The sequence below is a fragment of the Macaca nemestrina genome, chromosome 17 (genome assembly GCF_043159975.1).
Source record: "Macaca nemestrina isolate mMacNem1 chromosome 17, mMacNem.hap1, whole genome shotgun sequence".
Lineage (NCBI taxonomy): Eukaryota > Metazoa > Chordata > Mammalia > Primates > Cercopithecidae > Macaca > Macaca nemestrina.
In genome coordinates, this window is record NC_092141.1 from 20,186,335 (window position 1) to 20,199,972 (window position 13,638).

The window sequence follows — 13,638 nt, forward strand, 5'->3', positions numbered from 1 at the left end:
AAAATTATATATTTCTTTCTACCTGTACAACTAGACATTATAGCATAAGGCTTTAAAAATGTTATGTAGTTTCACAATTATTACTCTATTATTCTTTTGAGACAGAATCACTCTCTGTCGCCCAGGTTGGAGTGCAGTACCGCGATCTCAGCTCACTGTGACTTCCGCCTCCCAGCCTCAAGCTACCCTCCCACCTCAGCCTTCCAGGTAGCTGGGATTACAGGCGTGTGCCACCATGCCCAGCTAATTTTTGTATTTTTGGTAGAGATGGAGTTTCACTATGGTTCCCAGGCCGGTCTTGAGCTCCTGAGTTGAAGCGGTCTGCCTGCCTTGGCCTCCTAAAGTCCTGGGATTACAGGGATGAGCCACTGCACCCAGCCTAGTTTGACAATTATTTAATGGCGTAAAATATTTTATTAAGTGATTGGTCCATAAATTATTTAACTCTTCCCTGTTTTTTAAAATTTGGTTGCTTTTCTTTTTTTTTTTTTTTTTGTTTTGTTTTTTGCTATTATAAGTAGTAGATTAGTAACTGTCTTTGTCCATGGAACTTTCCTTATGTTTTTGGATTGTATCTGTAGGGTAGAGTTTCAGATGTGAGATTACTGGGTAAAAGGGCATAACCATTTTAATGGTGCTTGGTATGTGTTGCTAAATTACTTTCTGTCAACACAGTGTGTTGGAGCATTCATTCAATTTCATCCATTCCACCAGCCAACAGCATCATGGGGAAAAAAGAGTAAGAAAAACAGAACCGAACCTCTTTATGGTATTTTGCATTTCTTTTAATACAGCTAGGCTGAACATTTTTTACGTGCTTGTTTATAAGTTGTACTTTCTCTTTTGATCATTTTATGGGATCATAATGCTGGCTTTTTGGGGCCGATTTATATGGGTAAGATTTATTTGCCATATTTTTGTCAGTTATTTTCCCCAGTCTATTGTTTACCTTTTTAAAATGAGTTTTTAAAACACATGCAGTCATTTAACATTTTTATATAGTCAAATTGGTTCATTTTTTTTGGTAAGTCTTCTATATTAGAGATCTAATTTCTCTGTTTTTAAGTCGTTTATTTTCTTCTAGTATTTTCTTTCACGGATGATGTGAAAGTAAATTTAAACTGACTTTAAAAAATGCTAACCAGTTTTTCCAGTATCATTTATGAGCCACCCTTATGTTTTCTAATATTTTATGATTTTTTCTTTATATATCTCCAGCTTTTCTATTATATGATTTTTCTGGATTATTTGATTATTTACAGGAGCAATCTATTTCTACGCCATTATCACACTGTGATAACTTTTGTTGCTTTTTTTTTTTTTGAGATGGAATTTTGCTATGTGGCCCAGGCTGAAGTACAGTGGTGCAATCTTGTCTCACCACAACCTCTGCCTCCCGGGTTCAAGTGATTCTCCTGCCTCAGCCTCTTGAGTAGCTGGGATTACAGGTGCCCGCCACCACGCCTGGCTAAGTTTTGTATTTTTAGTAGAGATGGGGTTTTGCCATGTTGTCCAGGCTGGTCTCGGGCTCCTGACCTCAGGTGATCCACCCGTCTCAGCCTCCCAAAGTGCTGGGATTACAAGCATGAGCCACCGCACCCAGCCTGTTGCTTTTATGATATGGAGAGAAAATGAGTTGTGTGGAGTAGTACTGAGTGAACATAGGATTCTGGTTAAGCCCATGGGCACTGGAGGCAGATGGCTCAGCCTTAACTTATCTGTCCCTCAGTCTTATTATCTGTAAAATGGGGATAAAATTAATAATAGTATCTATTCCATAGGGTTGTTGGAGTGAGGAAATAAAAGCTAAATTAAAACACACACACCGAAAAAGTATTGGTGTAGGTAGATGTGTAGAGAGACTATCTGAGGCATATAGAGATGACTTTATATACATGAGTATGGATTATATTACATATATACGTAAAAATACATTCGTATTTTTGTAGAGTCAAACATGTCATTCTTTCCGTCTATGGCTTAAGACAACCTTTCATGTAATCTTGGGAGACAGGAAAGGTTGTGTTAGCCACAGAGGGAAAGAATGACACGTTTGAGTCGCCGTATGCTAAAAACTTGGTACACTGAAAGACAGGTATGTGGCCGAGAGAAATACATGCAGCCCACATACCACAAAGAGTACTACTCATAATAAATGATTCCAGCAATCAACTAGAAAAAACACACCAGAGAAAAATGGGCAAAGGTTATAAAAAAGCAATTCCTAGAAGAAGGAATATAGAAGGCCAATAAACATACAATGTTCAACCTCATTAATAGTCATAGAAATGCAAATCCAAATACTCATGAAATGTCATTTCCCATGCAACATATTGGCAAAAATGGAAAATATGAATAATATTGCAGTGTGGAGAGAACATAGGAAGATAGGCACTGGCAGTCATCACTAATGGGAACAAAAATTAGTAAAGCTTTTTTGTATGGCAAATTTATAAAATCTATCAAAAGGTAAAATATGCTTACCTTTGATTTGTCTTAGAAAAGCACTGTACATGTTTTTAAGTAAACATAAACAATATAAACATATTTATGTTACAAATATAAGCTATATATTTTTATTTGTTTGTACATAAAAATTCATTTAATAAAAAGCAATGGATGTGTGATATCAAACTGTTGTTTCCTGTGTCACCTCTGGAGAGGGAAGTAGAATTAGGGCAAGGTTGCTTTTTCCTCTTGCTAGATATCCTCCTGTGTTTGAATATTTCATGAGTCTGAATTTGTGTATTTGTATAAAGTAAACAAACAGACAATTTTCCAGACCCACAGGCAAGAAGAATCTTGGGAACAGGATGCTAGCTGTAGAAGCTCAAGGTTGGGAAAGCGAGTGACAGATTTTGGGAAGAATAAGCATTTGGTGGCAGTGTTTAAAGATGCTTTAAAGGCCTTAACTTATGTTTTAGAAAAGGAAGCCACCCAAGAGGCATGGAGGAAAAGCTGCTTTATTGATGGGTGCTGACCTCTTCCATCTCCTGTCCCTGTTTTCAGGTTTTGTGCAGTTGCGTTCCCACACATGGTTCGTAGACGCCCCCCGAGGCACTGTTCTCCTCATTTTCTTTTCCATCCTGTGTTCCTTATCTCTGGTTTATTGATTTATTATTTTTGTATTTATTTGTAGAGACAGGGTCTCTTCTGTTACCCAGGCTGGAGTGCAGTGATGAGATTATAGCTCACTGCAGTCTCAACCTCCTGTGCTCGAGAGGTCTTCCCACATCAGCCTCCTGAGTAGCCTCTTGAGTAGGGACTACAGGTGTGCACCACCATGCCTGGCTTATTTATTTATTTGTAGGTATAGAGGCTTTCTACAGGCTGTTCTTGAACTCCTGGGCTCAAGTGATCCTCCCACCTTGATCTCTCAAAGTGCTGGGATTACAGGCGTGAACCACTGTGCCCAGCCTCTCTAGTTTAAAAAACGGTCATCTGAGGTTCAAAATAAGCTCTTCATCCATTATCCACCCAGCAGACATCCAGCACCCAGTCTGAGCTGGGCAGTGTGCCAGGCCCTCGGGAGATAAGGGTGAACAAGAGAGAACGTGCCAGTCTCTAGGGACCTACGCATGGGTTGGGGAGGAGGGACAGTAAATACTGATGAATTATATCACTGACTGTGATGGTAGCTGCGAAGCTGCTGTTGGGGGCTGTGGTGGAGAGTCACAGAGGAGGGATCCTTTCCCTGGGTGGTCAGGAGGCGCAAGGAAACTAGGGTCCTCTGAGGAGAGCCTGGGTCACTCCAGTCTCTCCCATTCCATCCCTTTCTCCACACCCCTACCGCCATATCTTCATTCCTTTCACTGGGACCCCTGTTTCCCAGATTTTGGTTCTTTTATGCCTCTTTTCACAGTTGTTGCCATTGTCAACTACCATTACTTATTACAGTTCCTAAAATTGACTTAACATTATTAATGGATCTTTTTTTTTTTTTTTTTTTTTTTTTTTTTGAGACGGAGTCTCGCTCTGTCGCCGGGGCTGGAGCGCAGTGGCCGGATCTCAGCTCACTGCAAGCTCCGCCTCCCGGGTTTAAGCCATTCTCCTGCCTCAGCCTCCTGTGTAGCTGGGACTACAGGCGCCCGCCACCTCGCCCGGCTAGTTTTTTGTATTTTTTTAGTAGAGACGGGGTTTCACCGTGTTCGCCAGGATGGTCTCGATCTCCTGACCTCGTGATCCGCCCGTCTCGGCCTCCCAAAGTGCTGGGATTACAGGCTTGAGCCACCGCGCCCGGCCTATTAATGGATCTTTAAAGGACTTAACCGTGAGAAACAATGAAAATGAAATGATGCTAAATTTGCAAGTGAAGATGATAAGTAATGAAGGCAAAACTCTGAACGTGGTCTAGAAGGCATGGATGGGGTTGCTTTGATCACAGAGGGATGCTATTTATGTGGGAGAAAGGGAATGTATTAGGATTAGATATTGTCAGTGAACTCAGGGAGGACACTGTAGGAAAGAGATCACCGAAAGAGGGAGAGACTGCAGAGCATGTATTTATTTTGTTTGATTACAAGAATGAGATAAGCCAGCAACACATTACAACTCAGGGGATCAGAGGGCCCCTCTGAGACAGACTGCGGGAGCCACACCTGGTTGCTACGGTAACGGGCCTCCTTGTAACGAAAAGAGCCACAAGTGCCCACAATAAATGGCTTGGGGCAGAGGAGCAACAAGGGGCCTGCCTTGCTGCCTGCTGGGGAAGGCAGACTCGGGGAGGTTTCGCGGTAGGTAAAGAATTCGATCCTCGGGGGAGGGTCTCGGGTTGTCTTGAGTCTGGGAGCTTGAGAGCCTCTCTGGGTCTCACTGATGAGGTCTAAACATAGGGAAAGGAAGTCTTCCTGGCTTCTCCTGCGCTGCCTGCGAGCCTTTGCTGCATGGGAGGAGCCCCAGGACCAGAAGCGGTCCAGCGGCTTTTGTGAGCTGGCTTGGGATGCTGAGAGATTTGGGCATCCCCTTGGCCATCCTGAGGAGGGCCGGGCCCACATGATGGGATCAGTGCAGGTGGGGGTGGTCCTGCTCACCGGCCTCACCCCTGTAGCTGCAGGAACTTGAAATCCCCACCCCACACTTGCTTTCTCCTTCCTGCCACAGTATCCCTCCTCCTCACTTTGCTGTTCCCTGTGCCTGTGGGTTTCTATCCCTCTTGTCATCCAGTTCATGCTTATTATCCTGGGAGGGTCACCAAAGGGTCTTTTCCTCCCGCCTGGGTCCTGCGCCCCTTGGATAAGCTCTAAAAAGTCACACAGTGCCTTTTTTTAGTAGAGTTTTCCCAGTTGATATCTGGTATTTCCAAGGCCATTTGATAGTTCCCTACACCGGATGGTGAGCCCCAGGTGGGGAGGGGTGGTGTTTGGTTTTGCCCATCCTGTGTCCTGGTGCCTACTGCAGTGCCTAGGTACAGGAGGTGCTTCCAGAATGATTCTCCAGCTAACAAATGAATGAGACAGTCCCCAGCTGTTTGTGTAAACGAGTGAATTCCCATGACTCCTTTTGAGCCTGGTGTTTCTTTCCCAGTGCAGCAGGGCACTGGGAGTGAAGGGGAGAAGAGGGTCTGGGGAGTGGGGATGCGGGTGTGCGTGTGAACCACGGTAGGAAGCCTGGGTTTTATTCCAAGGGACACAGGGACCCACTGGAGGGCTCTGAGCAGAGGAGTGATGGGATCTGACCTACATTTCTAAAGGATCACTGTGGTTAGTGTGGAAAGATTAGCCAGGTGGAGGGAGAGGGCTGAGGAGAGGATGGAGGTGAATTAGAGGGGTGGTGGCATCTGGAAGATTGGGGTGGACTGGGATCTGTCCGGAATGTAGAGCCCACGGGTGCAGCGTTCTGGGCCTCAGGATCTCGTGATGTGTTTGTTGCTCTGATCTGTGCTCTAACTTTTCACAGGTGAGCCGTGCTGTGGCCCTGAGTTTCCCACATTATAACACACACATAAATTTTCAATCAACAAACCTTTGCTGCCCCCAAAGCCACCCCAGGAGCCCCTGGGGCCCATGTGTGCCAGTTTAGGCCGCGGTGGCCCCACCTGCAGCCGGCTAGCCATTCAGACTCCTCCTGCTGCGCCCGCTGCCTCCTTCCATCACAGATGATACTGAGTTGCCACCAGTCACATAAGGAAAAGGCACCCTCAAAGTCTCAGCTCTTTAACCTGCCATTCTGGGCCTCTGCCATCCGCTGCCACCCTGTTTTCCAGCACTATTCTGCATAACTTCCACCGTGCTCGCCCGCTGTGGCCAAACAGCACCGCTCCTTGCCTGCTTTTGGGGGTGCTCCTCTTCTTACCTGGAATGCCCTCTCCTCCAGTTTTCACATGTCAACCTCCTAGCCATCCTTCAGAGTTGTGCTAGTCTGCTTGGTCACTCACAACAAAGTATCACAGACTGTAGGTCTTAAACAACAGACAGCAATTTTCTCACAGCACTGGAAGCAGACATTGGAGTCAAGGTCAAAGTGTTATTTTGGGAGGCTGAGGCAGGAGAATTGCTTCAGCCCAGGAGTTTGAGACCAGCCTGGGCAACACAGTGAGACCCCATTTCTAAAAAAAGAAAAAAACGAGCCAGGTGTGGTGGTGTGCACGTTGTCCCAGCTATTCAAGAGGCTGAGGTGGGAGGATCACTTCAGTGTTGAGTTTGAGGCTTCAGTGAGCTATGATCATGCCACTGCTCTCCAGCCTTGGCAACAGAGCAAGACCCTGTCTCAAAAAAAAAAAAAAATATATATATATATATATATATATATATTCACCTTGTATCTTCACACGGTTATCTCTCTGTGTGTGCCTGTGTCCTAATCTTTTCTTAAATGGACACTAGTAATATTGGATTAGGGCCCACCCATATGACCTTAATTACCACTTTAAAGACCCTCTCTCCAAATACAGTTACATTCTGAGACATTAGGGATTAGGGCTTCAACATAGGAAGGGGGTGGCGGGGAGGGACACAGTTCAGCCCATGACTAGGGTCTCACTGAGATACCACTTTCCCCTCTAGCACCCACTGTGCTCACACACCATAGCCTGTTAGTGGGCTTCTTTCTAGCACTGGTTGCTCTGTCCTTTGGTGTTCATTCATTCATTCATCTAAAATAGTATTAAGAGACCATCTCGTCCAGACTCCTGGGCTGTATTATTCTTTCTGAGTGCTGACCACACCAACTATATCTGACACAGGTCACCTGGGACATTTAATTTTTTGTTAATTCATCAAACAGAAAATCTCTGAACACTTCCCATATGCAAGGCATCGATCCAGATGCTAGGCAGCAGGCACAGCAGAAGGAGTCTGAATGCCGGCCAGCTGCTGGTGAGGCCGCTGATCTGCCTTTGCTTTTAAATGCAAAGGTGAATCATAGTTGGCGCTTCCAGTTAGTTAGAGAGACATGATAACTGGCATATACAGTCATACAAGAGAGGACATAGACAAAATGTTTGGAATTTAGAGCAACACCAAATCACGTTGGTCTTTTTGTAGGTGTGGGGAGATGGCAGATAAGACTACAAGGGAGAAGTAACATTTGATCTGGGACTTAAAGATGGATAAGATTTGTGTAGATAGTAAGTAGGCTTTTGAGTTTAGGCTTTTTTCACTTAGCATAGTGCATTTGAAATATATCCTTTTTGTGTGTGTGCTATTCATTCACTTTTATTGCTGAGTTCATTCTATTGCTGAGTACTAATCTAACATGGGGATGCATCAGTTTATTTATCCACTCACTGTTGAGGGAGAGTTAGGTTGCTTGGCTTTTGCTGTTACGAATCCAGCTGCCATGAACATTAGCATTACAGATGTTTGTGTGAACACAAATTTTTATTTCTCTTGGATAAATACTGAAGAGTGGGATTAGTGGATTGTATATGTTTAATTTTTAAGAAACTTCGGCACTGAGCACTCTCTGAGAGCTCCAATTTCATCCGTCTGCCATCGGCGCAGTCCTGCAATCTAAGCCACAATGGTGCGCATGAATGTCCTGGCTGATGCTCTCAAGAGCACCAACAATGCCGAAAAGAGAGGCAAACGCCAGGTTCTTATTAGGCCGTGCTCCAAAGTCATCGTCCGGTTTCTCACTGTGATGATGAAGCATGGTTACATTGGCGAATTTGAAATCATTGATGATCACAGAGCTGGGAAAATTGTTGTGAACCTTACAGGCAGGCTAAACAAGTGTGGAGTGATCAGCCCCAGATTTGATGTGCAACTCAAAGATCTAGAAAAATGGCAGAATAACCTGCTTCCATCCCGCCAGTTTGGTTTCATTGTACTGACAACCTCAGCTGGCATCATGGACCATGAAGAAGCAAGACGAAAACACACAGGAGGGAAAATCCTGGGGTTCTTTTTCTAGGGATGTAATACATACATTTACAAATAAAATGCCTCATGGACTAAAAAAAAAAAAAAAAAAAAAAAAAAGAAACTTCGGCACTGCAAAGTGGCTGTACCATTTTGCATTTCTACCAGCAGTGTATTAGAGTTCCAGTTGCTCCATATCTTTGCCAGCACTTGATATTGTTTTGTTTTGTTTTTAAATTTTTAGCCATTCTAGTAGGTATGTAGTGATAGCTCTTATGGCTTCATTTGCATTTTCTTAATGACTAATGATGTCAAGCATTTTTTTATGTGTTTATTTGCCATCCAAATATCTTCTCTGGTGAAGTTTTTATTTAAATCTTTGGTCATTTTTTATTGCCTTGTGCTTTTTATTATTATTCTTTGTTGTTAATATGGACATCATTTTGTTATTTTTAACAAAAATAACAAATAGGCAGGGCACGATGGCTCATGTCTGTAATCTCAGCACTTTGGGAGGCCGAGGTGGGCGGATCACCTGAGGTCAGGAGTTTGAGACCAGCCTGACCAACATGGTGAAACCCTGTCTCTACTAAAAATAAAAAATTAGCTGGGCGTGGTGGTGCACACCTGTAATCCCAGCTACTCGGGAGATTGAGGCAGGAGAATCGCTTGAACCCGGGAGGCTGAGGTCGCAGTGAGCCGAGACCGCGCCACTGCCATTGCACTCCATCCTGGGTGACAAGAGGAAGACTCCGTCCCAATAAATAAATAAATAATAAATAAAAGTAACAAATAATAACAAAAATGGTTATTATTTAATAATTCAAGATTCAAGTACTTTATCAGTTTTGTGTTTTGCAGATATTTCCCTTCCAGTCGATGGCTTGTCTTTTCATTTTGTTGACAATGTCTTCTGAAGACCGTACGTTTTAAATTTTGACAATATCCCATTAATCAGGTGGTTTTCTATGTTTTTTGTCCTATTTTATTGCTCATATTTTTGGTGTTGTAACTAAGAAATCTTTGCCCTACTCAAGGTCACAACAGTTTTCTCCTGTTTTCTTCTAGAAGTTTTCTAGTTTCAGGTTTCACCTTTAGGTCAATGATCTATCTTTAATGTGGACCAGACACTGGGCCCACAGGTGTGGAACCACAGAGGAATGAGACAGAGCCCTTCACTCAGGGACCGTCTGGGCAAAGGAGATGGGGGTGGGAGTCACACAGAGAAGCAGTGTTCGTCTCGTGTAAGGCCTGCTGATAAGCCTGGGTCCAGGGTGCTGTGGACACACTGTGGTGTGGAAGCATGTCTGTGCCCCAGACAAGGAGCTGTGAACTGAGGTTTACCAGACAGTAGAGGGTAAGTGGAAAGCAGCAGTCCGGGCTGGGAAGCCTGTTCTGGGCTCAGAGTGGCCTTGGGCAGGCCTGGAGGCTGGATGATAGAACTCAATATCCCTGCAGCTGCTGGTCATTTGCTGTGCCTGGGCTCAGAGTGCAAGACGGCTGGCAGGAGTGGGCAGAAGGGAGCAGGGGCCTGAGCACTCCGTGTGCCTTACACTGAAACAAAGAGGAGGTGGAGGTGGCTTCATGGCATGGCTCAGGTTGTGCTCTTTGAGGGTCGGGGGTAACTGTCTCGCTTCATTTTGAAAGTCAGATGTGTCTGACTTTCAAATAAAGGGCCCATCCACAGGGGGCAGCGGAAGTGCTGTTATGTAACCGTTTCTGTCCCCCACTCTGGAAACAGATCACATAGCAGTTGCTGTACTTGCTGTTCCTTGTAGACTTACTCCTGTGCAAGGAACATGTAATGACAAGGTAATCCCAGGAGCAGCCTGCAAAATTATCCCTCATATTTGTGGTTCCTGTGTATATTTAAAACACAATGCTAGAAGCGATTGATGCTGACGAAGGATAGGGCATATTCCAGGCACTGAATAAATTAACCCTGCAAAGCACAGCAGTTGCTTTCATTAGCCAGCTGGCACTGCAGGAATATAGCTAAAGCCTGTGGGTTAGAAAAGAAAATCTCAGGAATGCGAGAACAAAAAGGAAATCAGCTGCATTCAGTGATTTAACTTTATCTGACAACAATAAGGAAATCCAGAACTCACGGTGCTCTGAACAATGGCTGACTCCCACTGGGTGTGCGAGGAGACAGACGTTCCCTGTTCTTCCCTCTTCAGCGGAGGGGATATTCACCACGACTCTGGGTATCCACGGCAGGATGCAAGCGTGAGTTAGGGCCATGCAGAGATGGTCCAGATTTTGTTCCTGCATCCTCTGCAACTAGAGATGCTCCAGCAAAATTCTGTGTTCCCTTCCTTTCTTCCTGATGTCCCCAGGAGCAAAGCAAATGAATAGGCCTAAGCTGATGTGCCACCTCTCCCTTCTCTACCTGGCCAGGCACTTTCTGGGATGGCTGCTGCCATCATGACCATGGCACTGAAGGCCTCTGCTGCCCGCGGTCCCACTGCTGCCTCCGCCACCCTGGGCACCACTGCTGCCACGTTGCCCTGTGGCTGTGAGGTGCCATAGTGCCAAGTCTTCAGCACGCCCCAGAAGGCCATGATGAGTAAGGTGGACACCTCACAATTTCTTGGGGAAGTAGCTCTTTCCATGTTGCCTTGATGGCCCTGTTCCCACCTCCTCTCTCTCCCCCCATGCCGAGTGTTATCCCAGGAGACCCTTCACTTCCACAGACAGACAGACAGACAGACAGACTGCCAGGGACCCTCCTCAGCCAGCCTCGTCACATGCCGAGGCCACAGCACTCAATGTGGTTGGGTCCAGTTGAGACCCTGCGTCTCACGACTTAAGGCTTCTGTGCATCGAATTAAGCCACTAGGGGATTTATGAGATCACCCTCTGGCTTCTCTTGTTGGGTCCCATACAGCCAGTGTGTGTCACCAGGGGCATGCGGCATTTGTAGCCTGCCTCTCCTGAGTTTGTAGAGCCGAACTGGCTCCTCCTTGCTTTTATCTTCCTTTGGTCAGAAGGCCAGAGAGACTGAAGTATAGTGAGCTGAGGGAGGGGCAGTGGACGTGATGAGGGACCAGACCTCTCCACCCGTGGGTGGGGGCTCTTGCTACGGAGGGTCCTTTTTTTGCATCTGTGCTCAGCAGTGCTGGGCAAGAGGATTTGTCCCCTCCCTCCCAGGTCCTCATCGTTCAAATGCACGGAGGCATGGTGGAGCACACGGGGTTTTGCTGGGTGGGTGGGGCAGCATGCCCTGCAGTTCTTGCATTGTTTCTAGAGGAAATAGAACAGAATGAAACAGAACTGGCCTGCCTGTTGCCTGGGAAGCTGTGCCCCTGACATCACAGGGCTGTGCCCATATCCCCACTTGGCTTAGGGGCCCCTAAGTTAGGAACAAAGAAGCAGAAAAGGTTGGATAAAAGATAAGGTACTCAGACTTGATACTTTAAATTATCAGGTTCCTAAGTCTATGGTTACCATCCGTTCCCACTTTACAAAGCATTTACTAACATAAATTCATTTATTATGTTTCTGTGAAGATGCCTGGTTAAATCTGAAACCATAGCATAGGAAAGTGTTGTTTACTATTTCTGTGAGACTAAGGTGTAAACCAAAAGTTTTAAAAGTCATCCTTCAGGAATAAATTTAGGACTATTTCTCAGGCATGACTGTGAGTTAACAAGATTAAGTTTTATAACACTAATGCTTACACATCAACATGAATGTTTTCAAGGTAGTAGTGCTGGAAGGCTCTATGTTCATGTCCATGGGGCTCTCATCCTGAAAGCAGTCTGGGGACTTTATTTTTTTTTTCAACTGTTTAGAGATATTTATAAGTCTTATGAGAGAAGGATTGTCATTGCCTTCCAGTTCTCTTTTGTGCTTGCCTATTAATTCAACACCTATTTAGCGAGTGGCTCCTGCCTGCTGGGACCTGTGTACCTTTGTAGGAGCTCCCTGGCTGGTGCGGCAGGGGCAGGGAGACACCCATATGCATGTCTTCAGTGAAAGCCAGAATCTAAATATTCATTAAATATTCATTAATATTTTTTGAGCACCTACTATGTGCCAGGAACACGATGGTGAACAAGGGAGGTAAGGCCCTGCTATCACGGACCTTCCCTAGTGGCACAGGAAGGCAGATAACCCATGACAGATAATCAATGGCAGATAATCAATGGCAGTGAGAGTCTTCGTTTGGTGATAAAGGCTCTGAAGGAGTAAACCAGGGGCTGTTTGGTGAGATGGGAGAGCTACTTTAGAGGCACAGACTGACCGAGGAGAAAGGAGCCCGCTGTGTGAGGAGCTGGGGAACGTTCTGGTCAGAGGGAACAGCAGGGGCAGAGCTCTTCCTTGGGAACTAGCCGCTCATGCTCGGAGCTGGGAGCGGCCCACGTGAAGCATGGTGAGCTGGGGAGAGTGATCAGAGCCAGGCGAGAAGGTGGGCAGGGCCAGGCTGCCTAGGATCTTGGGGCTGGGACGAAGACCTTGGGCTTTCAATCCCAATGCAGTGAGAAGCCACTGGGGGTTCTGTGTAGGGAGCGATGTGATCTGATTTTTGTGTATGTGTCTTAATTTTTTAACTTCTAATGAAAAAAAGTCACATAACATGAAATTTACCATCTTAACCATTTTTAAGTGGACAGTTCATGATTTGTGCTTTGAAAAGACTCCTGTGGCTGCTGAATGGGCATTAACCGGTGGTCAGGAGCAGAGGCCAAGAGCCGGTGAGGGGAGGCTGCAGCACCTGGGTGAGAGGCAGTGGGCAGTGGTCACGGACCTAGGAGTTCCAGAAGAGAGATGATTTTCTGGAGGTTTAGAGGTGGGAGTATCACAAAGATTTTGCAAGAAAGTCTTGATTGGCATAAGCTTAAAAGGAGGGGATAAAACATTCATACAGGGAGGCCCTCAGATCGGTGAATATCCCAGGATGAGAACCGCAAATTTCATCGGAAGCGCAGAGAAGAGTCCTCTTTGGCTACACTGCGGAGTAAGGGGTCAGCGTGGCTCAGCCAAGCTCAGGCAAGCTGTCATTTAATTTGGTGGTGCTATTGTCTGAATGTTGATGTATCCCCCAAAATTTATCTATTGGAACTTAAAACCCCATGTGATAGGATTAAGAGGTGGGGCCTTTGGGAAGGCGGCCATGAGGGCTCCACCCTCATGAATGGGATTGTGCTTGTGCAAAAGAGGCTTGAGGAGCTCCCTCGCCCCTTCTGCCATGTGAGGCACAGCAAGAAGGCACCATCTGTGCAGCAGAGTGAGCCCTCACCAGACACTCAATCTGTTGGTGCCTTGTCTTGGACTTCCCAGCCTCCAGAACTGTAAGCAATGAGTTCACCTTGTTTATAAATTACCCAGTCTA

The 13,638-nt window shown here is 45.7% G+C and overlaps 2 protein-coding genes across 9 annotated transcripts in view; both read left to right on the top strand.

Annotated features, from left to right (window-relative positions):
* LOC105493330 (sperm antigen with calponin homology and coiled-coil domains 1) overlaps window positions 1-13,638 on the top strand; it is a 316,001-nt gene that overhangs the window by 70,807 nt on the left and 231,556 nt on the right. The window lies entirely within an intron of this gene.
* On the top strand, window positions 7,934-8,379 carry LOC105493327 (small ribosomal subunit protein uS8-like). Its single transcript, XM_071082514.1, has one exon. It carries the CDS (start codon window positions 7,960-7,962, stop codon window positions 8,350-8,352), a length of 393 nt encoding a protein of 130 aa, XP_070938615.1. The 5' UTR covers window positions 7,934-7,959; the 3' UTR covers window positions 8,353-8,379.

Bases quoted from the DNA above. Each gene is read 5' to 3' on its own strand.
- LOC105493327 (XM_071082514.1), top strand. From the start codon at position 7,960: ATGGTGCGCATGAATGTCCTGGCTGATGCTCTCAAGAGCACCAACAAT.